The sequence below is a fragment of the Lepeophtheirus salmonis genome, chromosome Z (genome assembly GCF_016086655.4).
Source record: "Lepeophtheirus salmonis chromosome Z, UVic_Lsal_1.4, whole genome shotgun sequence".
NCBI classification, from domain to species: domain Eukaryota; kingdom Metazoa; phylum Arthropoda; class Copepoda; order Siphonostomatoida; family Caligidae; genus Lepeophtheirus; species Lepeophtheirus salmonis.
Window position 1 is genome coordinate 19,947,522 of NC_092584.1, and position 27,924 is coordinate 19,975,445.

Consider the following 27,924-nt stretch of genomic DNA (forward strand, 5'->3'; position numbering starts at 1 on the left):
GCAGGAACCCTTTTTATTTTATATATATTTCGTTTGATCGAAGTTTTTTTTAAGAGATTGACAGAAAACAATAATAATAAAATAACTTGTACAAATGTGCGTGCTTTGGGATATTGCTTATGACTGCCTTTAATAATAGACATGATTATATTTTGTATATAGGTACATATACATAAAAGTCCTTTTTCTGTTGCTTTTATAAGTCCTCTTTACTTTAACTACTGGGTGAAAACTAAGAATTATCACTCTCTAACAATTCAAAATTCTGAAGTTGTAAGTGACACACTTTAAACATAGTATCTACAGACATTTTGTAGAAGGATCATTTGAGACATTCGGACAAAAAATATAATTTTTAATATACTGAAATATCCGTTCGTATATTTTAATTCAATTTAAAATGATAAATTTGATTAATCATTGATCATGATATAAAAATAACAAGATCGTAACTCGACTGGAAGAAGTGTTAATCACTTCTTCGTCATCAATTAATGATTATTTGACATGATTTATTTTGGAAAATACTCATGGATTGACGAACATTCCATTTGAATTACTGTCATGTTTGCTCATTATTTAATTTGCTTAATGTACAATAACAGTAAAGATATGAAGTACATGGGAACCATATACTTCTGTGTTGTTAATGATCATTCAAGAATATAATTAATTAAAACATATTTATATGCAAAAAGTCACTAATTCATTTACCTGTATAAGCATATAAACAATACATATTAATCTTGGTATCATATTAACTTGAATAATAAAATGCATCGCATATACTATTTATATTATTTTTGGGCAAAATATCCCAAAGGTCCTTCAGCGAAATATCTATTCTGCAAATTGTACTGGAAAACTTTTTAATTAGTTAAGAATGGCGTCCGAATGAGGCAATAGTCTCAAGGTATAAGCTTGAACTCCTGTGAAGCACTATCCAACGGGGATCTCAAAGCAAATTGGAGTAACCAGGAAGACTCTTTACTATGTAAAAAAGAAGTTGAAATAACATGTAAATATTGAAAAGAAAGATGGTAGTATCATAAATTATTTATTAGTGCAGATAACCTTAGGAACATCATTAAGATTAATCTAAACAAATCTATACACAATTATAATACACAAATTGCAATTTTCAGACTGCAATCAACAAAAGAGTGTCAAATAACTTTTCTAGTAGTAACAATGTAATCCTTATTAGAATTTGATATTTTGCATACACGGCCAAATCAATTTTATAATTCTTGGCTAACTATGTCAATTAAGGGGAGAAATCAAAGTGGCCGCCCTATAGCTCAGATACTAATCCTCTTAATTATTATATACCTGCGCCAGTTAAAATGTGGCTAAGTAGATAACTTCATAGAAGTGTGGCGTCAATGAAGAGAGCCGGTTACTAGGCTTGAATTGAAATCGATCAGACTGTACCCATAAGTCCTTTCCGTAAAAGCAGTACTCCCATAGTATGAACCGGTAGGAACATAATTGTAAAGAGAAATAACGGACAGATATGAAGATACTTTATTGTTGTAATAATACTTTGATAACATATATTATATATTATTGGAAATATATAAAGCATTCAAGAATAATACATAAACTGTATATATTTTTCTTTAGTTTCCACCCGGTAAAATATATTTATACCCATGAACGAGTACAAATTTTTTTAAAAGTTGATTTCTTTTTTTTATCAGTGGATATATTGTTCCTCACAAATGAACCAAATAATCTGTATTTGATTAAAATATTTTTTAAATGTAATGCATAAACTAATTTAAATATAATTCATATTAATAGGAGAAATTTGCAAACTTCGTGGGCACTTAGGAGGAGGACTAAATCCTGAAATTAATTCTATCCTTGTTGGAGAGGGAAGAAACGTCAAATTAAACCACATGAACATGAATAATATGCCAAGAGGGCATAAATGACGTTACGAGGAACAGAGGCAAAAAAATTATAATATAGACAGAAGATCGACCTTTTTCTTTTTATAAAAAAGAATAACACTCTTTTTTTATCAAAATAACTCATTTTTTATAAATCAAAATGGTTTTCTAAACAAAAAAACACACCATTCTAGGGTAGTTGAGAAAAGAACTAGTTAAAATTACAAGAGGGATGGAGGAAGCGTGGTGGAATTACAGGGGGCTCCGTAGGGGGAAGACAGAGGGGCTGTAGCCCCCTCCCCAATTTAATGAACTTTTTATTCTTATTAGAAATTTCAGAAAAAATTTTAATTTAACTAAATTTTTTGTAAATATCAATGGATTTTTGAAATTGTTTCCCAAAAATTTATTTTTATAAATAGCTATAAATTTTTGAAATTTTTCGTCGAAAAATTTAGTTTTTGAAATTTTTTATCAGAAAATTTTATATTTGAAATTAGATTTTACACAAATTTTCTCTTAAAAAAATCATCTTTTGTAAACAGCTCTGTATTTTTGCATTTTTTTCCCAAAAATACATTTTTTTGACAATATCTATGGATTTAAAAAAAAAAATCCATAAACATTAATTTTTTTGTGATTAGCATTGGATTTTTGAAGTTTTTTTTGAAAAAGAATTTAGTTTTTCAAATTCTTTTCTAGAAAATATTAATTTTTCAAATTTCAATTTTTGGATTTTTATTTTTTTTAAACCCGAAAACCATGCCCCCTCCAATTTATAAAAATAGCAGACTTCCCTGAATTATGTGAAAAAGAATCACGTGGTTTTGAATGACCCCATAAATATTAATATAATATTACTAAGTAATTTTGTATATTTTTGTAAATTTATTTTAAATTTGGTATTTCATAAAAAAAAATAGCACCATTCTCGAAAAATTGGACTAGCCCAGATCCTTGTTAACTCTATGTTCCTAGATATGCATATACTTTTTTTAAAATATTAATGTAAAATATTTTTTTCTCTATATGTGAAAAGCAGAACAAAAAATCAAATAAAATATTTTATTTCGCTCTTGTGCTGAACATTTATATATTTAGAGGCTCTGTAAAATTCGTACATTCATTTCTAACGCATGACCTACTTTTTGGATTTCTCAACGTTCTGAAGATTTTAGGTGTTATTAGTAGCTCTGAAAAAATAACCAACAGGGAGTCAAATACTTGAAAAATCCCTGGAAAACTGATGGATCTCCAATAAACATAGCTTTAAGAAGCAAGTGTTTGTAAGGATGTTGTTAAATAAATGCAAAGTTTTATATTATATTATGGTATAGCATCACATTTTAGCTTTTGAATAAGTATCATTATAACACATGAATGTTAAAAAATATTAAGTTACTTAAAATGATAAAAGATTAGATTATAATGACTTTATTAATAAAATATTTTTGTATGGGACGGCTATGTGTCCGATTTGGACACTAATTTGACACTCAATGCGGAACATGATGTAATGGGGTCTATATATTCCTAATTAATTTTGTATTTAAATCATTATACTTTATTATATGTATACTAGGATCTAATTGTACTATATATTAGATTTTGAATTATTTTATTAATGAATAACTCTATAATTTAGTCAAACCTGTTGATAGACAACAGTTGAAGTTCTTCCATCCTTTGCCTATTATAATTAGAAATTCCTCTTTTAATTATAATGAAGCTACATACTAAGGCTAACTCGCTAATCCTTTTCCTAATTCCCCTTTTAATTCATATTCAATATACGTTCTCCCTTTTTCCGTATGTATTCGTTCTTATGGATTTATATATTTTTGGTGCATTTTCAAATGGACAACCTATACTTTAAAAAAAAACTTAGAGACCCTCGAAATCGATCTTGTTTTATGGAAAAAATCAACTTATTAGCAAAAAAAAAAAAAAATTGCACTCCAGAGCATAGGAATCTTGTTTAATCAAAATGAAACACGGCCTTAAGTACGTAACTTAGAATGATGAACAACTTTTATATTATAAGTAAAGGATGTATATGTCCCCGATTTTCAAAATAATAATATATTCGTTTTTATCAGCAGATATATAACTGCAATGTTATATTGCAGTAGATATATGCAAGAATATACAAAATATAAGCTAAAACATAATTTTAAAATCATATTTTTGCGTGATTTTTTTTTTTAATTACATCAAAATTATATTTTATTCAAACTCTATATACAGTGTATGCAAAAGCTAATAGGTAATGAAAATATAAAAAGTAATTACTCGAATGTACAATGGAATACCATATCAAGGTAGAAAGGCAAAATTTAAATCTATTTTTAGAATTTATTAGCTATAATATGTATTTTGTAAAAGTGTGAAGTTCAATGTGTTGCTCAAGCTGTACAAAGGGGATTAGGGGAAGTTTGATTGGCAAACAACAGTTGTTAATACTTTATTGGCAAATAATCAGGGGCGTACGCAGGATTATATATATTTTTTACTTTTGAAAAGTTTTAAAAAATATCGTTTTGTGGAACAGATAGCCTTGTTTTTATTATTAGAATTTTTATATAGCTGTGGATTTTGGATTTTTGATAGCTTAGAATTTTTGAATTTTTTTAGAAAAATTAAATAATTGAAATGTTGTTTAAAAAATTTCGAGAATTTTTTTGAAAAACCAAAAAATTAAATTAAATTAAATTTTTGGGAAAAAACAACAAAATCCATGGCTATAACAAAAAAAAAAAAATTAAATTATTTCTGTTTACCTTCTTATAGGGATATTTCATGAGCTAAAAACAGCTATCACTGAAAAACTATTCTGAATAAATATTCAGTTTAGATTTTTTTAAATGTTGTATCCATAGGATATTAATCTTTTGGCAAAGGGAACATACCAATTGTAACAAAACACTCAAAAAATAAGAAAATGTTATATAAGTACATCCTAATCATTTGTAAAATATATGTAGAATAGGATATTTTTTTGTTAATAATGTCAGATCGAGTATAGGATCGGCATGGGCTGGAAGGATTTTTTGCTTTTTACTTGAAAATATTAAATATTGAAAATTTAATTTTTGAAATTTTTTTCTATTAAATTTAATTTTTGTTAAATAACTGTAGATTTTGGAAATTTCTTTACAAAAAATAAATATTTGGAGTTTCTTTTCCGAAAAATTTAATTTTTTCTGCACAACTGTCGATATTTGAAAAATCCTTGTCAGATTTTGATCCAATGGGTGCCTTGGAGAAAGAGACAAACAAAATTCCTCACTCAAGTGTCGGCTGGCTGAAGGCATCTATCATGGCTACGTGGGACAACATACCAAAAAATTCCGAAATTTTTATTTATTGTGAATAATTACGGATTTTTGTAATTTTATTCCAAAAAATTCTGGTATTCTTTTTTTAAAAAAAAATTAATTTCTAAAAAAATTTTTTTTTTAATTTTTTTGAAAACAACCGTGGATTATTGAAATTTTTTCGGTATTTGTTTTGGAAAGTAATTTTTTAATTATTTTTAAACATTTAACATTTGAATTTTTTTAATAAAATAATTCCAAAAACCAAGGTATATATGTGCCCAATCCATCCCTTAAAATGGGATATTTACTTCAACTGTCCAATAAAGGATAACTTATACTAGTAAAATGCATACCTATTTGATTTCTAAGTAAATAAGTTTCTCTTTAACATCGCACCTCTCTTAAACATTGCACAAAAAAGGTTAGAGTACTTGCTTAAAAGAGAGGGTGCATAACCATTTTATTGTACAACCGGAGAGCCAATACATTACCTCAGGCCCAGGAGCTCATCTACACAACCCGTGTATTCTAGTATAATTGAAGGGTTCCTTGATGCATAGAAACTAGGTGTTGGTGAATTTTAAACAGCTTTGAGGTCCGTCCCAAACTTCAACTGTACAAGCTGAGGGTCGGAGTGTGTATTTTTGGATATTAAGAGGGGTGTTGCCAAATTTAATGAAAGTTCAAATATTAAATTTTTTTCAAAAAGTTGAAATATTTCATTTTCTAGTAAAAAGGAAAAATTCATTTTTTTGAGGGGGGCCTCAAAGTTCCTCCCCATTCAACAACCTGCGGACGCCCCCAATATCTGAAATTATCGGATATCTGAGAACCGAGCCCTCGTCAAGTAAGCAAACTTTTTAGGATCATAAAAAAAATTGAGATATTTTTAGGATCATAAAAAAAATTGAGACATTTCTTTAATGATAAGAAAGCTTATAATATTGCTTAATAATTAATCCCACTTATAAAAAAAAAAAAAAAAAAAATCTATATCGAATGTATATTCCAATTGTCATGTTCAGTGATTTGAGAAACATCTGAATAAACAGTCGTAAAAAAATAACTTAGTGTTTTTTACTGTCAAGCCTGTGTTTTGCTCATCTTGGATTGAAATTTAATTTCACTAGGACTAAAGCATTTCTGATCGTGATAAAGAATATCCAGTATATATTTTAACCAAGAGCTGAGTTTTTTTCCAAGCTTTCGGAAGTCCCAATTCCAACTTCAAATATATCATTAAGGGTTTAGAGACAGAGATAAGAACATTATAAGTTACATATTTAGTATGTCTTCAGATGGAAATGAAGTCGAATCCAAGTCTCTACAAGCTCCGAAGAGCAACTGGGCATCTAAAGCATATAAGAACAGGCTTATTATAGACCTCAACTATATAGGAGGTGACCAGTTTCCTTGCAGACCTACCAACCATGAGATTGAGTACATCATTTTTGAAATCCTTAAATTAGAACAAACAAATTTGGAAGGAGTTCGTGTATGCCCGGGCTATACAAAGATTATTGTATTAGAGCTTAAAGAAGCAATTGATATCGGGGTGGCTTTGGCACATGTTGAAGACAAATTTGTTATTAGAAGGGAAGTAGGGAAATTCAGGGGCCTTAAAGGATCTGTTAGAGGTCTAAAGGCTCAACGTAAAAACAAAGAAGGGGCTCCAATTATACATAACAAAAGTATTTTCATACATTCTCCGCATGAGGATGTAACGCTTGAGGATATTGGAGATGCCATTGAGAAATTTGGAGAGATTACTGATCCTGCCAGTGCATGTTGTTTTCAAAATGGGAGACTTAAAGGTGTGAGGAACGGGGATTTCACAATACAAGCTACCCTTAAATATGTAATACCTGGTTTTATTTGCATTAAGGGCTTCAAAACAAGAATAACATATCCTGGGCAGAATATTACCTGTTTTAAATGTTATAAGATGGGACACTACACAAGATACTGTGTTGACCGATTTGCGAAATGGCATGATCCCATCGATGTGATCAAAAGTACAAGTTTGAATGGAGCTAATTCGGAGGAAAACCATGTCAAAATAGTTTTGGAGAACATATTTGAGGAAGAGAAGGACGCAGAGAGCTGTTGTGATCAGTTAGGTACTGAGAACATTAATAAAGGAGTACTTGACCTAATGAAGAAAAAAAAATCATTGGAAACAGAGATGACATCTTCTGATAAAAGAAAAAATAATAAACAAATTATAAGAGAGGAAAGTAGGAATGATCTAAGTGAAACGTTCCCTCTGACTCAGAGGGGGAGAGGTACATCCCAAACAGATACTCTCCATCCATTTCCAAAAAAGTCACATTCAAAAAGATCAACAAAACTAAAGAAGTTCCAAAAGCTTCCCACTATACATGAATATGTAATTAAATCCATCCTGAAAAGACCAACGACTGACTCGTGATTATCCTCTGACTTTTTTTTATTTTAATAAAAACCTTACAAGTTCATTTGACGTTTATTTTATTGAATAATTTTTTTTGTTAGGAACAAGCGTTCTGGAGTTATTATTGTGATTTTCAAAAGCATTCGATTCCCTTTTTCTTTCATACATTTCGAGCTAGGTGAAAAAACTACTAGCAAGCCGCTTTTTTAAGCCTGTTAGGACTACGGGATCATCAACTATAAGAGTCGGAAGTAATGGGAATTGCTGTTTGAATATTCCGGGAAATGTCAAATATTTTTCTTCGCTTTAAAACCCCTTTTCTCTCTGGTAGTTGTTAGTTTAAAAGCAAATTTCCTCTTAATGTTACATATTTGTATTTGATTGATTTTAGATGCTAATGTTTTTAAATTGGATATATGAATACTTTATGTTTGTAAGCTTTAATCAAATGAAGAAGTTATATTCTAAAATATTTCATTATATTTTGGTAAATGTATCTTCACCAGAAAATTTTTATAAATACTTTGCTGTCGAAATAAATGTTAAAACAAAAAATAATTGCATCCCGACGTTATTTCACACGGTATTACTTTATGCACAAAAACAAAAATTGACACATTATTTGGTTGTCAATTGTCGATGTTTCTACTTCTTTTCCTCTGCTCAGTCTGCTTAAAATTGATTGGTTGGATACGAATGAGATCTTATTAAGCTGTGAATAATTATCAATTATTATTGAATAATAATTTCATAGTTGGAAAAATTGGTCAACTGTCAACTAATTTTGAATCTTTTCTGGTTATTTTTTTTTTTTTTTGGATGAGAGGTTACGGTATACAACATCAACGCCCAGTTGTTCACTGCTTAAAAAAATTACTTTTGATAATTTTATCCATCAAATTAAATAGTATATATATTTTTTTTAAATCAATAAATGAAGCCAATATTTTTTTTTGGGGAAAAATATGAAAATAACTTTTATAACCTCAATTTCAAAATTGTGATGACATTTTTTTTTATAAGGAACAGTTTCCAGTCTTGGTTTTTTTATAAAGAACCATATTACCGTAGGCCAAAATTTGTGTATTTATTTATCGGGTGGTTTTTATAAGAACGTGGGCGAAGTTAGTGTAGTACCGTTTTACACATGCTCAGTCCTCGGTATAGAGGTGTATAAAATATATCCTAGAAAGCGGGAGCGATTTTTTGTATTCGCAACCTCAATAAGATTTTTTTTCATTTTCTAAAGTTGTTATTATTATTATTATTTAATACTTGGAAAGGAAACAATAATTTAGAAATTAATAACTAGAGCGTGTATCTAACTAGCCATAGAATTCTAGACACATGGAATGATCACATATACAGCTTAGGCTTTTTAACACTTTATTTCCTCTCATGAAGGAATGAAATAAAAAATGACGTTGTTTCAATTTTTCGCCAAATCAGTCTCTTTGTATTCTCCTCTGCATAACTATTTCAGGTCTCTTGGTATAATGTCATTCGGGAACCTTAGGGCTGGGAGTCCACTTAAGACAATTTGAACTTTATAGTCGTAGGGAAATAAATTTGAAGTTAGCTACCCCTGTTCTTGAGCGAACTTACCGAGTGTAGCTAAAAAAATCTTACACTTTCCATCTATAACTGTATCTAGCTGTATTTCCTCAACCATTTGTAATAGGGTATGTCAATAAAATAAAAATAACTAATTTGATGCCTTGGCTACCCTAATCATCGATATAACCCCCCTTCGCAGCAATGATGACTTCTATCCGGTCACATTGCAGATATAGTCCATTCCTCAGGCATGGCATCCCCTTGCTGGTAAATACCTTGTGGTTGTTGATATTGAGACAGTATAGGTCTTTGGGGTCAATATGCACCAAAACGAAGAATTCCAATATGGCATCTGTTGAGTAGAGGGAAACATTTTCTTTGGCCAGAAAAGTAAGTAATCCTCCTACTCCTTCGGAACCTTTTTCACGTTTTTGCAGACGCACCATCCTTCTGGAACACCATGTTAATGTCCGGGGAGTTGGTCTTGACCCGTGGTAACATGGCAATTTCTGTTGACTTCTTGCCAGTGTCCAAAAGTGTGCGGAATGTAATTCATTAGTCAGGTTGTTATGGGATTTTCTCGGCATTAAGACCCTTAGGAAGATCTAGTTTCTTTAATTTATTTTTAGTATTTGAACGGGATAATTTTACTGCATTCACAAAAACCTTGGTTTATGTGGCAAAAAAACGAAGTGTAAAGATTTTTTCACCGACCCCGGTACATGAACAGGGTTTTTAATTTTCCAAATCTGGTATCATAATTATTTAATTCTAAGTATAAGTGTGCCCCGGAATTATAAGTGGCATTCCTTGTTGGACTCTGACTAGAATTATGGATCGAAAACGGAGTAATTTCATCCTATATGTCCTTGCTATTTAATTAGTGGGATTTATGTTTATTTTTTCATCTTCAAGCTGATTGCAGCTGATTTAATATTATAAACTTCAAAACAGCCCATCTGTTCCCTTCCGAAAGATTCTGACACTCTATTAAGTGAAGGCAAAGTGGAATGTATGTACTTCAAATTGCTTCTGATTCGTGATATTTGACTTATATTGTGTATTTACATTTTAGTGCATTTAAACAGACAAATAATATCCTACCCTCTTCTATAGATATAGTTGTAAATCCTAAGCATTTTTTAGAGTACTAGTTTTTGGGAACATAAACAATGTTATTATTTTCGAATGCTGTTACTACATAACTTTTGAAGATAGAATATCTAAGAATAGAGTAATAACTAGTGCATTGCTAATGAAATACGAAGAGAAAGATTTGTTGGGGGATTATAAGTGTCCGTCCTTGTTGGACACTGAGTAGATTTGTTGATCAATATTGGATTAATAGTAGTATATATGTCCTTGCTATATAAGTAGTAAGATCCGTCTTTTTTTTGGGTTTTTTTTATTAATGTTCCATTAATTTGTTAGATGAAGTTACACAGATTAAGTATAAGTAAACATTATTCTATTAAATTTACTTCATCTAACATAGGAATCTTTGGTGAAATCCATATACATAAAGTATATGGATTTCTCTATGAATGACCTGTGAGTGAACTTAGTCAGATTGAGTTGAAGGAAATAATTTCTCTCGTGGTCGTTGTCCGTTGAGATACGTCGATTCCATAGTGTTTCATGATGTAATATTATAAACATCAAGACAGCTAAGCGTCTGCCCTCCCAACCCCTTGCTTTCCTTTTTGGTTGTAATTAAATATAGTAGCGATAAACCAAACAATATTACCCCTGCTATAAATTAAACCAAAATTTCGTAGATAAAAAAAAATATTTTTATACTCGAAAGGCCTAGCAGAAAAGGCTTGATTTAACTTCAGATTATATATACCTACTTGGAGCTTTATTATGTAAATAGAATCTAAGATTTTTTTTCTCTGTTTATGATCCAAAGCTTTTACTATTACCTACTCAATATTTGAAGGACCCTTCACTTCTAAAAATACCATATTTTACATATTGTAAGAATGAATTGATTATAAACAACTAAACAAATATACCATGTTTTTTTTTTGTGTGTTTTTTCCTCGTAATATCAAAAGTATGTACTATGATAAGTATAGTAATTAAACTTGTAAAAAGTTTTGTCATAGCTTAATATACCTTAACATTTACATAGTTACTTCCCCCGAGAAAGTATGTAATGCTTTCGCCTAGGTTTGTTTCTTTTTAAGCAAGACACCTGAAAATTTTAGAGACAAATCTATGGAACAAACTTTCCAGGAAAATTATACAGGGTGTGCAAGCTATCTTTGTCTCCTCTTTGGCATGCTTTCTTGGGTACCCTTGGGAATTTAAAGAGATGATTTTTTTTTTGTTAGATAGCTTACTCAAATTTGCACTAATTGGAAAAAAATGGAAGCCATTGACGAATTTGTGTTCCCCAATATTTAGAAAAGGCATGGAGCCCTCCTTGGAATACGAAACGGGAGCGACAACATAGGGATTGCTCGAATTCTGGGACTCAGTAAGACGTTGATTGCTAGGTTAGGAGGGAATTTGAGGCCTTAAAGGACTCAGCTCCCTCTCAGACCTCGAAAAAAAGTCTCAAATTGCTTCTAGACAATTTTGACAACTTCATATTGCTGAATTTTGGCCTCCAAACTCGTCAGATCTTATCTGATGGATTTTTTTTATTGCTTTAAACCATTTTACCCCAAGAATATTGCTTATATTTGGTTGAATCAAAATATGCTATATGTATTGATGTAGCATGGATTAAATATTTATTTTCTTTTAGAATTATGATGGAATTATAATCTTCCCTCATATTTTGCGTGTATGTCAATCCATGAATCTTTGCTAGTATGAATAATCCGTCATGTCTAACGAATCCTTGCCGTGTTTATATATTTTTGTTTTTCTTATTATAATAATTTTATTTACTATTTTGTTTCTGGTTCGAATTCGGTAGATAGTGAGATTTTGGAATTTTGGAATTATTTTTCCAACAGAAAATACACATTTAATTCGTTTTATGGTAATACAAATTACATATTTCGATAAAATTATTTAAAAGGAACATCAATTTTGACCAAAATTAACAAAAACGCCATAAATAAATCTCCTTTACTTATTTATTAAGGCAAAATATCCTTGAGGCAAAATTGTTTAAAACAAAATGTCCAGAGGGAAAATAGTTTAAGGCAAAATTACCATTCACCCTTTCCAACGACTATGCAAGGAAGAACACAAAAAGTACTCCAAATCTAACAAGAACATTGGCTCCAATGTCAATCCTCAATTCTACTTTAAGTCCAACAAATACCTAGACACATAACTCCAAAATGAATAATGATTCTTACTCTCCGTCTTTTATTAGCTCATTAACACGTGGGGATTAGTGGTTATAAGATCACTGCTTATAACCCCCAAGCCAACACTCATTATTAGTGATGGAAATCATTTGTATAAAGGGCATGTTAAAAAAAAAATAAATATAAAATCAACATGGGAACCCTAACAATTTGCAGAATGTTTTGGAGGAGATAAGCTACAATCAGCTGTGACAAGGGAGGAGGGTTGGAAAAAAATAAACAAGGACATTAGCATTGACGTCGATCCCCAATTCTATTCGGAGTCCAACAACGACTTTTAATGATAACTCTGAAACAAATCCAAATAGTTACTCTCCCTCTTTTAAGAGGACACACAATCAGGCTTTGAATATAGTTGTATATATTTAGGAAAGGATGTTCACTCCTCTGGAATTAAATGATAATGACAACTGATAAGACAAGGAAAATTCATTATGTAGAATAACAATTTCAAAAAATTCACAAAATTTGAATTACTAATCCTTGTTACTTTTTAATTAAATTTTCTCTTTTCAAGAATGAAATAATAACAGCTTTTGGGGGGAAAAAACCACCAAAAAGTACCGCATTCATTTAGGTCATATTTTCTCCAACTCTAGGTAAGGATATACATATAGTTGCCCAGGCTTGTAAAAACATATCTAAAGTTGACCAGCTGTTTTAAAAAAAAATTCAAACGTGCTTCATGTTCCATAGCGTCTTTATTTTTGATTTTGAGAGTTGAGAGTGTAATCAAGAAATAACCAACAAAACATCATTTTCATTGTGGATTTTGTTTGTGTTTTTTCATGCTAAAATAAGCAGCGTCTTTGTTCGAAGAGTCATTGCTTTAATGAAATAAAAGGAAGCAAAAACATGTGTCAATATGTTTTTATAGAATCTATTAAATATAACTTTTATAATACTCCTCAAAAACTGTTCCTTCTTACATTATACAAAAAAGAATAATAACTAATTAACAGAGTTGTAAATCCCAAGCATTTATAAGTGTGCGACTTTTTTTTATTTTATTGTCAACCTCAACGGAAAATCTACATGGTAATCCTAACAATTGAGGAGAGCAGTTTAGCTGGCCGAACGTTTTGTTAGATCACCTTCAAGCAGTCGTGAGAAGATAGAAATACACAAAAATATCAGTCTGTATATAGAAAAACATATGTATAGGCTAGAATTACTCTGAGTTCGATCTTCAATTCGACTCCAAGCACAACTACGACTTAATAATAACTTCATAATTGATCAAAGTATGACTATAAACTATTAGACCGTTAATATTTATAAAGTAAACAAATAAAATGAAAACTTCTCACGGTTTGATTTTAACTCACGTTTAATTTTTATTATGAACGTTTAAATTTTGAAGTACACTTGATGATTTGATAATATAAAAAAATGTTGAAAAATATGTATTAGTTAATATATATTGGTGTATAGGTGAAACAAATATAATTGAATACTGAGGATATGAGTTGTAAATTGACAGCGTATGAGAAGACTTGATGTGAAATAATCCAATAGTTATTATTGTTGACTTACAGGGTCAGGTATAAGTTCGTGAAGATATGTTTCAGCTTAGGATTCAATACAAATTTATTAACTAGCATAAACTGTTGTGAAAATTATCAAATTGTAATATAAATTAACATATAGAAACTTATCTCGATATAGCCACCCTTTGATAGGATTACATAGCAAAGACGAATAGGAAACACACAAAAAAATAAAGTTGTTCACCGTTGAGGACATCCACAACGGCCAAAATGACCGTGTTTTATGCAAAATCATTGACAGCAGCCCTTTGAAGTACCATATCATTAACAAGTGACAGAAATCGCCCAGTGTCAAGGTCTCAGTCGGTGTTATGTACTTCAGACGGGAAGAAAATGCAGCTCATTTTCATTGAGGAAGGTGTGAAGATCAACCAACATGTCTACAAAGCCATGTTGTTCAACAAAATCCTTACATCTTTAACCAAGATGTTGCACCGTCTGCACACTGCAAAAGTGTGCAGGACCTATGAAAAGAATATTTCAAAGGATTTTGGGGAAATAATATACGGCCTCCTGGGAGCCCTGACCTAAATCCCATGGACTTTTCTATGTGATCCATTTTTCAAGGCAGGGCATGTACCAAGAAATGGGCTAATATCTCTAAAAAAAACTATCTGTCCTCCCTCTGCCCAAGTGCCTCTTCGTCTCCGCCATGTAATCCGGGCAAAGGGTGGCTATTTCGATTTTTTTTAATAATTAATTTATATTACAAGTTTATGGTAATCAATAAATTTATATCGACTAATTAGATTAAACGTATCTGCATATCTTTTCTCACCCTGTATACTCCTTAGTAGATCCCATTCTTGCTTTATACATCTTGATAGCCTTCAGCTCTTTCTTAAGCTTATCAACTTCTTCTGCTAGAAAGGTCGCCTCTTTGACTTTTTTCCGACTCTCCTGTTTATAATTATGTCGATCCACTTCCAACCTTGTTTTTAATGACGTCACTGTACGCTCTAAAAATACTTTTTGCCGAACGAGTTCATTCATAGCCTCCAGGGATTCATCCGTGTCTGGCTCATTCATTTCTTCTATGAATCCAAGTTTATCATAGTCTTGGCAATATTTTTTACCCATGGAAGTTACAGCGTCTTTAAGTGCTTTAGGTTCTTGAAGAAATGGCATAACTCCTGATAGCTCTTTAATCAGTCTATCATAGGTGGCCTGCGATTTTCCTAATCTATTATGTTCCTATGATAAATTATTAAGACGTAAAGGATTAAAGATATATACATAATATGAGTTTCGTCAACACAAAATGAAAAATATTTTCAACTAATTAATTGTCTTCTATTCTTTTTACATAGTTATTCTGATTAATTCTTTGAAAGAGTCGCAAATTCTACTTGAAAGTAGCAAAAAAACATATTAGTGATAAGGAATTTGAAAGATTCATAGTTGCTAGCCAACTTTTAAGTAGGCTATTAGAACCAAATATTTTATTTTGTAAGTAAAACCCCATTCGTTTATGCTTTAAATGTACTCCTTTGGCGTGAAAACAATTTAAACCCCAGAGAGTTATTCTTTTTCTAACACAAAAACCTTAAAATGCCTGGGGTTTGAAACCTTTAAAGTTCATCTAGGAAGGATAATCGCCTCTACAGTACAGAGCTGGGCAGCGTACCATTATATATATATAGTTTATTTTTGTTCTCTTTACAGAAGATAAAAAGAGAGAAACCTATAGTTCACGCCTTGACTTAGGTCCCAACACTACATGAATGCATATTAATTCAATTCCTATTCCAAAAATTTTGGATAATTTTGAGTAAGTAAGTTAATATTTCAATTAACATCTAAAGTTGTGAATGTTTGGTATCAAAATTAACAGTATCAGACAAATAAGCAGACCTGAGAGTGTTGTTGCAATCTTCTGTTAGAGCTACGCAGTGAGCATGCTACAAAATATGGTTCTTTCGTGACTTCCTTTATACAAACCCTCCGTTTTATTAGGGATGGGATGTGTCACAATTCAAATCATTTTGTGGAGCTACTCGATGGACTTTACTTAATAAAAATTATTTACTGAAGATCTAATAGAAACCTATCACTTCTTTTTATTATTTGAGGTTTGAAGAGATTCAATTAATGCAGAGACAAAGAGGTACAGTTTGATAAATAAATAACAATATTTTTGGCTTTGATAAGGGCTTAACTTCATTTAATCTGTACTGTATATCTGTATCATTTTTTAAAGATAGTTTTGTATTCATATATCTGTATCATATTTTGCTTCCAAAAAGATGGGGAGGTACAGAGGTGTGATTTTGATACGGAACCCCCCTGCTCTGATAAAATGGAAGCACACATATGAAATCAACCTAATATTTCACATTGAATAATTATGATTTTGAGTCAAAATACCTAAAAATTTCAAATAAACAATTATTGAATTTTTTTTGATTTCATACGAAAAAAAGCTAATTACAGATTTGCAATGAGTGCACCAGGTACTACCAGCATTGAATATGGAATTTAATAGATTTTTTTTGCTGTTACCACATCGGGCCGAAATATAGTAAAATAAATCAAATGAAGGCTATATTCTACAGTTAACATTATTATAACTGTCAACGAAGTTTTCGTCTCGGTTTGTTTATATGTCTCTTAATGAACAAGATTACAGGAAAATTGTAGTGAAACTTTGAAGGAAGGTTATATATTAACAGTAAGAGTCTCAAAAATTGTTACAGATCACAGTCAAAGGTTAAGATTACACAAAACTTTTTGGAATCATAATTACTGAAAAAGTAGCAAGTTTATTTTGAAGAAACTTTGTTGTAAGGTTAGTCACACAAAACGTTTTTTAATCATAACTATTGATAAAGTAACAAGTCAATTTTGGTCAAAAATGTTTTAGAAAGATTATTTATATGAAAAATAAGATGCTCTTAAATTGTTAAGGTCACCCTAAACTTTTTTTTTTGATCATGATTACTGAAAAAGTAAAGACTAATTTTAATAAAACTTTTTAAAATATATGTTAACAGGCAGATGCCATTCAATTTGTTGAGGTCATAGTGAAAGGTCAAAATCACACTTAATGTTTTTTTAAACATTATTACTGAAAAACTAAATGATCAATTTTATAAAAGGGTTGTATATGTATATAACGTAAGAGGTCATTAAGTTTTGAGAGGTCAAGTTCACGGAAAATGTTTAAATACAAAATCAATCATTAATTATTAAGGAAAAAGATTTTAGGTTGAGGTTTGCATTCTGCCAAGTCCCGATTCTAGTTATAATTGTAAGTAATAATTTCAGCTACCATTAAGGGTATTTTCTATTTTCTATGCTAGAAAATGGTTAATTAAAATATTTGAATGGAATGTGGGGTTTACGCTCTATCAAATTCCCCTTTAGTTTCATCTTATCTCAAACACAGAATATATATATAGATATTTATGAAGTAAAACAATTCATAGTTAACGCATCCATTTTGTGTTGAGGCACAACTGAAAGTAATATTATTAACCTGTGTCAGTTCATGTATGGTTGAATTCAACTTTCCTTTAGAGTCCAGTAATTGAATCTCTAATTCCGAATGGGACTGAGTCACAGAGAGAAGCTCTGTTTCCATTGCATCAATTTGTGATCGAAGGACATCGATGGTTTCTTCTTTGGGATGAATTTGATCACGTAAATCCTCTATTTTATATTCCAATACAAGTCTAAAATAATAAAAATAATAAATAAAGTTCGCAGGAAGATCAATTTATATTAAAAATATAGATTATATCAGAAAAAAATAACAATATATTATAAATTTATTAATAGTGTTATTGACATTTTTAAATCCCATAGTGACAATAAAAAGTTATTTGAAAATTCCCAATATTTTATAGGTTTTTTTATTGAAAGGTTAGGCTTTTTTAATAAAAGTTGATAAAAAATCTGATATGTAACATGTCACCATAAAAAAAGTATATGTATGATCAAAAAGGAGAAATTGAGAAAAAATAATTTTTTCATTTCTAGCTATTTTAACATTATATTGAGCTAAATATTTTTTTTTTTTTTTTTTTGAATGCAAATGAAAGCTTAAATGATTTTTCTTAACAGCGCAAGTACATTATGTTTTTATTCTTTGACAAATTATACTCAATTACCATCAACAAATTTTCGTTATGAGCCCTTTGGGTGTGTTGCAAATTGCATTTAAAGTAGGCAAAATGGATTGCCACTATAAAAGATTAAGAAATTGATAAGTTTGATTGTTAAAAAGGCACATCTCGGAGCCAATATAATAATATCATAAATCAAATTGAGGATCTAAACTATAGTGAAAATTATTAGTCACCTAAAATGATGCTAGTAATTTGAATAGTATCTCTTTAATTTACTCAAATATGTCTATGAAATATTTGACTCTATGCATTTAAAATAAAAAAAATTAAGATCTTTCCCTTTTTTAATTTTTGTTCAAATTTTCTTTTATGATGACAAACTAGATTTGTGGGAATGAGGTTATTATAAGCAAGGCTTTGAGCTTTTTTATAACGCTCCTATTTTAAAATATAAGGACTAAAACTTGCATTTTTTTAAAGTCAATACTAATCCATTTCTATGTTTGACATTGTATATTGAGTTTTAGTTCACGTCATTTAGCAATTAGTCTGAGGATAAATATGTATTTTGATAGTAATATCCTCTACTTTATTTTTAATAAGCTGCTATTTTGTTTTTGTCATCCAAATTATATTCAATGTGTAAACATCCACATTCACAATGTCTAAAAGTGATCCAATTGAATTATGTAACATGATAAAGAAGATCAGTTTTTTTTTACAACGATGGATGTGACTGTTCTTTAGATCCCTTGAACAATTCATAGTTTCAAGGAGTTAGTTTTGAACATATATCACCCCATATCATTAAATGAAGATACTCGGTGATATTGTTATGCAACTAGGATTGTAAAAGTGTGGAGAGAAAAATTTAGACAGTTTCTTGGATATTATAGATATTTGTTAAACATATGGCAAAAAATAATATCATTTAGTTCAAAACTAGCTAAAGTACTATCATCTATTTCTCCATTCAATTATGTCACCATCAGCTGTTAATAATACAGTCATTTTCTCATGGAAATCAATTCAGTACTTATGGATTTAGTTCGGATCTATTTTTATAGAGGTCTGTTCAACAGCTGCTTTCATTTATTTTACACTTACATGCATTTTATCTACGTGCCTTCATCTCAATATGCACCCAAAAACGGGTCAACGTCAAACGACCCAACTGCTTCACATTTGAGATAATTTAAAAGGCATTTCCAAGGTAGAAGATGCGTTTGTTTACAAAAAAAAAAGTGAAAATAAACCTATTTCCTATTAGCAAGGACTCATCACAGAGCTTTACAAATCAGTTTTGTTCACAGCAGTATAAGAGACTTCCAAGTATTTATCATGATTGCACATAGATTGAGTTTACCTCAAAGATGATCTTGAGGGGATCTGCATTAATAGTGGCTGGTTCTATCCAGAGTCATTCTTCTTTCAATTTTCTCCTTCTACTTCTTTTCTACCGTCTTCCTGTCCAGTCTAGTTAACTTTGAAATATCAATTGTAGATTGACCCATTTTTTATAAAAAAATTAAACGTTTCCTGACAAATAATTTATCATTTTCCGGAATTTTTAATATCACTCATTCACAGCCACATAATTTTGAATTGTAAATTAGGTAAATTTTTAGTTTCCACGCGGTATGTTAAATTTTTTTATTTCTATAATCGGAAAGCTAATATTTTGCCTAATGACTACTGGAATCAGATAAGCCCAAATGCCCACCAAAATGAGTCAGAATCCAAAATCCATCAGAGAAAGGCCAAAAGTGGCAACTTCAAATGCAAGAACCATGAGTTTCGCGCCACCTCTGCGTCATATTGGATGTGAGATAAGGATCACTATCTTGTTCCAATGACTAAGATTATTGGCAAGACTGGGGATTCTCCCATGATAGGAGACCTTTCTCCACGATAGTGGACATGTACAATAGACCTATTTGATTTTTTTTTTAAAATCAATTATATATAAAGTGGAGAAGTTGCCTTATCTTTGCAAAATTGCATTAGTCTTCGAGGTCATCTTTAGGTCCCGCATCTAGATCAAATTATGAAGAAAGTCAAAAACTCTTTACTGAATTAATATAGATACTAAGGAAAAGTTTTTAGTTATTTTGCATTAAAAAGTTTTGATAGGTAGTTTTCTAACCTATAAAAAGAGTTGTTTTTTTTAATTTTTTATAAGCCAAAGAAGTTAGGAATACTTGATGATCCACGTACAACCCGCATCTTTTGTTTGTTTTTTAACATTTTCAGAAAAAAGAGATCAACATTTTCTTATTTTAATCTCTCTTTTTGCTTCGTACAGTAGCTTTAGAAAAAAAAAAACTCTATTTATGTTTTTTATAGGTTAGAATAATGTCTATCATAATTAATAAATGTAAAATAATGATTAATGCTATATTTTAATCTTAATTAGCGAAACAAAAAACTTGGTGCACCTTTCAAACTTTGAACAAGATGTGCTACCTAAAGAGGACATCGTAGGGACAATGTAACTTTACGTAGGGTATTTTTCATAGCATATGACAATATTTCCACACATCCCCTAATCGAAAAAAGAATAAAGTTGCAAATCAAATCGGTATAATGTACAAGGCTATTAGTTTTGATCTCCAAGAGCACAAAAATAAGGAACCCATTACTTGATCTACTGATAACATTCTAGACCATCACTGATAGTGGTTTTAGCGTTTAGTAGATCCGGAGGACAACGACTGTAATCAAATTTTGTATGTATTGAAAAATAAAATACACCAGTTAAGAAATGAAACAGTATTCAAATGGAGATGATTTGTGTCTGCAGCAAGGCCTTCTCTAACTGAATTCAAGTCGTCATTTTGGTAGAAGAAGACCCATTTGAATAGTTTGTCTGTCACGTATTGACATCATATCAAGAGATGTCTTTTTTTTTTAGAGTTTCACTGATGAAGCATAACAAAACATTATATTATTACAATTACTCCAACTAACCTAGGATTCTTGTGTGAAGTTCATATACATAAAGTGTATGAACTTCTCTAGGAATCCCCTGGGCGCGAATCTATGCGTACAAAAGAATAATTTTTCCCAAGCGCGTAATCCATGAACTACAGCGGTTCCATTGGATAGGTTGAGACTTATATTATTACTCTATTAAAACTATTGTTAACATTTACAATCTGTTACATGATTTTAGAGGTAGAAATTGAGTTATTTCTATAAAGAGGATGATGACCTTGTACATTTAAATTAGCATTACTGCAATAAAAATATTTTTATTTGAATGTATATGATATTTGATATTTTTATTTTGCGTTAAAAAAAATAATCTAAAATTTGGCAAGATTTCTTCTTTCAGAGAGAAATGTTCTCAGAAACGACAGTCTATTATAAAGTACATGAAAAGGAAGAAAGAATATACAAAGCAACCTTTTTATGGCTAAAATATCTTGTTTTGTATCTACAAAAATGGCATCCATGATCATATATATCAGTAATATTTATTTCAATTTTTTGGTTTAAAATGATAGAAACAATTTTTTTAGACGAGTAGTTAAGGTCTACCATGTAAATAAAAAAAGTTATTTAAATACCTATTTTTCCGTAATTCCATGACACTCCGCTTGAGGTTGATAATTTCTTTCTCCTTTTCACCGATGGAATCATCTCGTGAATTGATTTCCTTCTTTAGATCTGTTATATCCTTTTCTAGAGCTGCATTGCGCAAATAAATAAAGAATGAGTCACAGAATATAGTGTTGAATACATCAATAACAAAATTAAAAATCAATTATTTACTTTTACTCAAACCCTTTTTATATGATCAATTAGATTATTGAATATTTATTGTTTCATAAAGTACTTTAATCTACAAAACCAACCTTTTTTTCACTCATCTTTGTTTGATAGTGGAATTGTTCAAATATATTTTACATCTTATTTACGTGTAAAAAGTAAAAACGTACGTAAATGTTGAGAAGTGGTTATAATTTTAGTCAAAAGTTGAAGAGCCAACTCAAGCTTGAATGTTGCCCAAATGTTAGAACTTTCGACATTGGAATATATTTGTACTTTGTAAACTGATGGAAAGGGGGAATTGATCAAAATAAAAGCACACTAAATCGAATAAGGATGGAAATATTGAGAGAAATGTGGTGAGGGGGTTAAAAACCAGGCTTGAGAAAATGTCTTACAAAATTAACTTTGACAGTCTGGTTATTTTTTACTTTCTCTTCATCGCTGTTCCTCTCATATCATTGAAGCTCAACTTAAAAGCAATCAAAAAAGGATTTTATCTTTATAGACAAACTGTTATTCTTGTGAATAGTAAAAATATGTGCTGCGAGCAAAATGACGTCATATACAGGGTTGATCTAATGTAGTGGTACACTTAATCTAAATTTTAATATATCCGAAATTTATTCGCCGATTATTTTCAAACTCGTTCAAAGATAGGTTTTGTGACTCAAGATTTCTTATGTAAAGTTTTCGAGTAAAATGGAGTCACATAGGAGTGAAATTTTGAAGCTTCTCTCACATAGTCCCATGGCCATATACAAGGACCTGGGCTGGAGTCGTACAACTGTTTATCGTGTCAGGGACTTATTCACCGCCACCATAGTCTGGGCGTTGGGATCACTAAGGGCAAAGTCTGGCCTCCCATTTTTGCGGAGAGGAAGGAGCTACTCAATGCTAATGCTTGCATCGAACATATGGATAAGAAGGTTCGACCGCGGCCAGAGAAAATTTTGCGGGCAGCTTTATTTTTACTCAAGACGGACTTCCGTTTCATCACGGTGCTAAGAACCAAGTCTTCGTGAGAGACCGCTTTCCGGACCTTTAGGAACTCAATATGCAGATGCCTTCCTCTCCAGACGCGAACCCCTTGGACTACTCTGTTTAGATGCGTCTGAAGGAGAGGATGTATTCTACTCCTCACAGGGGTGTTCACTCTCTAGAGGCTTCCATCAAGAAGGAGTGGACCAAGCTCGAGTCTGGCTACATAGTCAAGGCCTGCAATTGACCAAGGGCTTATATTGAGGCAATTATTTGAGTTGGGACGCTCACATATTGAATAAAAGTTATGTCAAGCACTATTTTCAGATGATTTTGTTAAATAAATGTCCTCATAAAACCTCACGTTTAAATTCCACCACTACCAATAAATAAGATTAACACTGTGCATGTACAAATTTTATGTTATGGAGCTAGTTTATATATATATAATACATACCAGAAGTTCTGGTAAATATACGTAGGGATAGGATTTATGGAGTGCGCAAAAAAGTAAACGGGAGTTAAACACTTGGAATCACTCACTTAAATTATTTTGAAGGAAGAAAATGAATTACAGAGGATGAATTTCTACATTTAAAATAGAAATGTTGTAGCAAAATATTATAACTATATTTAAATTCGTAGATATTTATATCAATATGGATTTATCAATCAATTTTCTTCAACGATCGACAAGAATTTGAGAGGCAGATGTTCTCATCATGATGATCCATTAAAATCTGAAACTTTATCCGTTTCTAAGTTAGTAGTATCAGTGATGCTAATCTTTTTAGCCCGCCCACTTTTTAAGAGTTGTTAACTTGAAGAGTATTTTATCTTTTACTAATCATTTGATTATCATTATTATTTAATACATGAGATCTGAACTTCACTTTGTAATTCACTCTCAGAATTTGTTGCAGAGTACTTGTCCGGACAAATATAGTTATTTCTAAAGGCGTATTGGGTCAGTATCATTTGTGGAAATCAGCACAACTTCCTTGTTGTTATTATTATGGTTGCTATTTAGTGTAAATAATTGGGATGTATGTTATAAGTGTGCCCACATGTCACACTTTCTCTTTCTATCGCAAAATCGGAGACAGCCACACTGAATAGTAGAACTTTGTTTATTGCAACCTTTTGATAATCAGGAAATAACTTAGACAATGATTGGAGTTTGTACTGTATATTTTAATTTCTGTGTGCTGAGAGTAATTTTCTCTTTCAGGAGTTAATGGATTTGAGTATTTAGAATTTCATCTCCATGATACCTATTACATTAATCATCCCGTCATTATACTGTAATTGTTCATGTTAGATAGAAGAAAAAGTCGCAGTGCTTTACTTAATGAGATGTTATCTCCCCTGGGCTCAGTCCACGGATATACTCGGAGTCCCTTCCCTGGAATAATTTATAAGAGAAAAATTAACTATCTCCTCCACATAATGAGACCTTCCATTACTTTCATGATCCTCCCAAAGATCCTTCTCATCCTAATCCAATGATATATTTTAAGCATTGCAAATTAATTTTCAAATTATTAAGAGAGTACCATAATTGGTTTTCAAACATCGGCTGTCGCTGTTTCGCATTTCGATATAGAAAGTATTACGTATGGCAAACTTATACAATGTACCAAATAATTGTTTTGCTTCCTTTTAAAGTAAAATACATGCAATAAAATAAAGTTTAGCCCACATTTAAAGTGTAATAGGTATTACATAACAGTTATTCCGTGTAAGTCCTTGTTGGACTCAAAGTAGAGCTGAGGATCGACATCCGAGTAATTCCTGCCAATATCCTTGTGTTTATTTCCTTCTCCGCCGTGTCAAAACTGATCTAAAGGACTTGTGGGGAAAGAGTGGGCACTCAAGGTAAGGATTTAGTTATTCTCAATTCTGATTGGCTTAAAATTAGACGCTGCTATATGTTCCTTATTTTTAGATTGAATTGTTTATTTTTACCTAGAATCCTTTAAACTGATCTAATAAAACGTTACGACAGCTTTTCTGGAATTAATTATCGAGGTTTCAAAGAATGTGTTTGTATGTGTTCTTTTTATTTATCTCTTCCCCCCCATCGATGAATATAAAAAATAATAAAAGATGTTTTGTCAGTTAATAATTTAGCAATACATAATCTATTCTCTACAGTTTATATTATGTAATATTGTTTTTTTCCAACTAAGAAATTAAAAATGTAATTACCAAACAATGTTTTTATTTTGCTCTCTGAATATGTAAATACTGTTGTTGATCCTCAGTCTCGGATTGAACTTTTTTTCAGGTCTGTTTTAATTCATTTTGTATAAATCAATTTGGACTGATATTTCAGTGCAGACCTCAGATCAAAATTTAATTATTGTCAAATCGTGGAACAATTTTCTCCCCATTCTGATATATGAGTTGTATATAATATTATTTATAAAACACATTTAACTTCATATGGCGTTGGTTTAGTTTGATGTTCACCATTTTGAAGCACAGTTGACGTCATTTACAGTTCTTTTATACGCTTGCTCTAGACCAAATTATAATGAGCCCGATCTAGACCGATTTTTTTGTTAGACCGATCCAAATCAAATTTTACTTGATTTAATCATGCAACTTTTTCTTCAATAAGAAACAGAAAAAACACCCAAAATCATTTGGTAGTTACCCCATGATATGTGTTAAGTTGTTGTTAATGACCTCTTAATATTTGTTTTCTTTGCCAAAAAAAACGTTACCCTCCATCCGGTCAAAGTTCCAGCGTTCTGGAAGTACTTCAAAATGAGGTGAAATTAAAAAAAGAAAAAAATCTTATTATAATTAAGGCATAATAAAAGAAAAACTAATTTGTTAATTATTTTGAATTTGTTTGTAATTTTTTTGACTTTATTTACTTTCAGCTATTTATATAATTATATTTTCTCAAGAACAAGATACAAATGTGTAGTCAATGTAAAACCGTTGTTTGGACAGATTTTTGTATCAGACTCGTTCAGACTGATCTTCTTTAAAGGACTTAACTAGTTCAGTCCACTAATAATCATAATGATTTCCGACCGGTCCAGGACTTTCTGACCGAAACTCAACTCTACTAACAACTACTGGTAGCTAATTTTGGGCGTGAGTAAACACCCCAGGGAAATACTCGATTTAGGATTTGAAGGGAAGTGACGAAGGATGAATGAGAAGTAAAAAAAAAAACAATAAATCGAAAAATGCTGTACTTAAAATCTAATTTAATTTAATTTATTGACAAATTTTGTCAATCTATTGACAAATTCACTAAATATATCATTAGAATATTTAAGAAATCTATAACTTTAAAGAAGGATTTTCGCAATGGATTATATTGTTTTTGTGAAATTCCTTGTTTTGCAATGCATAAATTGTATACTCAATGCAATTAAGTCATTATCAGAATCCATGTTTTTAGTTGTTGTTGTTTTTTTTGGTTTTTTTTGACAAGTTTTGAAATTAATATTTCATTTTTTTATGTATATATTGCAACTAGAAAGTCGAAAAAAAATTGCATTTTTCCTCTTAATTTTTTTTAATATACATACAATGAATAAATTCTCATGCTGATAATGACTTTTACCCATTAAACAAAATGGATAGGGTTTACTTTCTTCCCCAGGCGTCATATTGTATCTTTCGATTTCAAAATTGGATTCAGTCTAAGCAGAAAGTTGAAATTCAATTATTACTAGTGATGAAAACCGATTGAATTTTTTAGCTCGTTCATTTTTTGTATTTTCTTTTTTTTTGCAATTGGTTATCTGAAGAATGATTTTTTAGAACCTGATAGAACATTTGTGTATGCTCATAAAAAAAGAAAAGTAACCATTTTTTGCAGAATTATAACTGTAAGTGGTTTTTGGCCTCAGAGTTTTGTTTCGTTTTAACATGGCCAAAATATACAAGATTTTCATTACTTATTATAAGTACCTAATATATACTACTACTCAGGAAAGAACTCCGCGAAGCGACGGGACCAGAAGTTTATTATATGTATACTATTGTTACTTTGTCGGTTGACCCCCCATGTGACAATTTTGAAGTATAAGTTCATTAGTATAACATCCAGATGCGAAACCCTTGGACTATTCTATCTAGGCTTGTCACAGGAGTGTCCAGTATCTAGAGGCTTTCATCAAGAAGGAGTGGACCAAGCTCGAGTCTAACTACAGAGTCAACCACTGCAAGGGATTTAGGCCTCGTATTAAGGCAATTATTAGAATTGAGGTATCACATAAATGAATGAATGTAGTGACGACATATTAAAGGCTTTGAAAAGTATGATTCCTACCAATTTTAAGTTAGATACTCGTATTAATTACCACCCCAGAAAGGCTCTACTGTAAAGTTCACAGGGTCATAGTTGGGATTCGCGTTTACGTCAATATGTCAGCTTTGTTGAAATGTCAGATAAAGCAGATTCTCTGGGGTTTTTTTTTTGTAATTAAAAGGGTATTCAAATTGACTTATATTAGATTCTGTAATTGGAGATTCCTTGAGTCATTCAAAAATAGCTCACAGATGACGCAATTCTTCAAAATTAAAGCCCTTTACTCCGTACCAACATTTTCCTCTCCATTATCCTTTATAAAAAGCGAAGATAAAAATATTCTTTTATAAAAATATTTATCAAATATCTGAGCTAGTACAACCCCCGAAGAATAATCCTTAGGACACCCCAGTGAGTCAATTGCCATAATCGAAATTTTTGCTACCAAAAGTTGTTGGTTTCCTGCTACAACAACAGTACAACGTTTAGAACGCATTTCAAACTACTTGAGTATCTTGTTGAAATTTTTGAAGAACAATCCCAAGGAATATAATTTATAGAACTTTTTACAGTATCACACGAGAAATCATTTAATCTTTTTTTTTTTTTTAAAAGTGTTTTTGTTAGGAAGAAAAGTTAATTTTTTTACGGAAGAAACTTCATAAAAGAAGTACAATTTTTTTTTTGGAAACATGTGAGGGACTGACGTATTTTCATTCAAAAAAATTTTTTTTTTAAAGTTTC

At 30.7% G+C, this 27,924-nt stretch overlaps 1 protein-coding gene across 1 annotated transcript in view; it reads right to left on the reverse strand.

Moving 5' to 3' along the window:
- Positions 1–13,835: 13,835 nt before the first annotated feature.
- tous (testes of unusual size) overlaps positions 13,836–27,924 on the reverse strand; it is an 86,647-nt gene continuing 72,558 nt past the window's right edge. The window contains exons 9-11 of the mRNA XM_040726243.2: positions 21,716–21,836; positions 17,552–17,747; positions 13,836–15,267 (exon numbers count right to left, since the gene is read on the reverse strand). Coding sequence (XP_040582177.2) covers positions 14,848–15,267; positions 17,552–17,747; positions 21,716–21,836 — 737 coding nt within the window. The 3' untranslated portion in view covers positions 13,836–14,847. The remainder of the gene's footprint in view (positions 15,268–17,551; positions 17,748–21,715; positions 21,837–27,924) is intronic.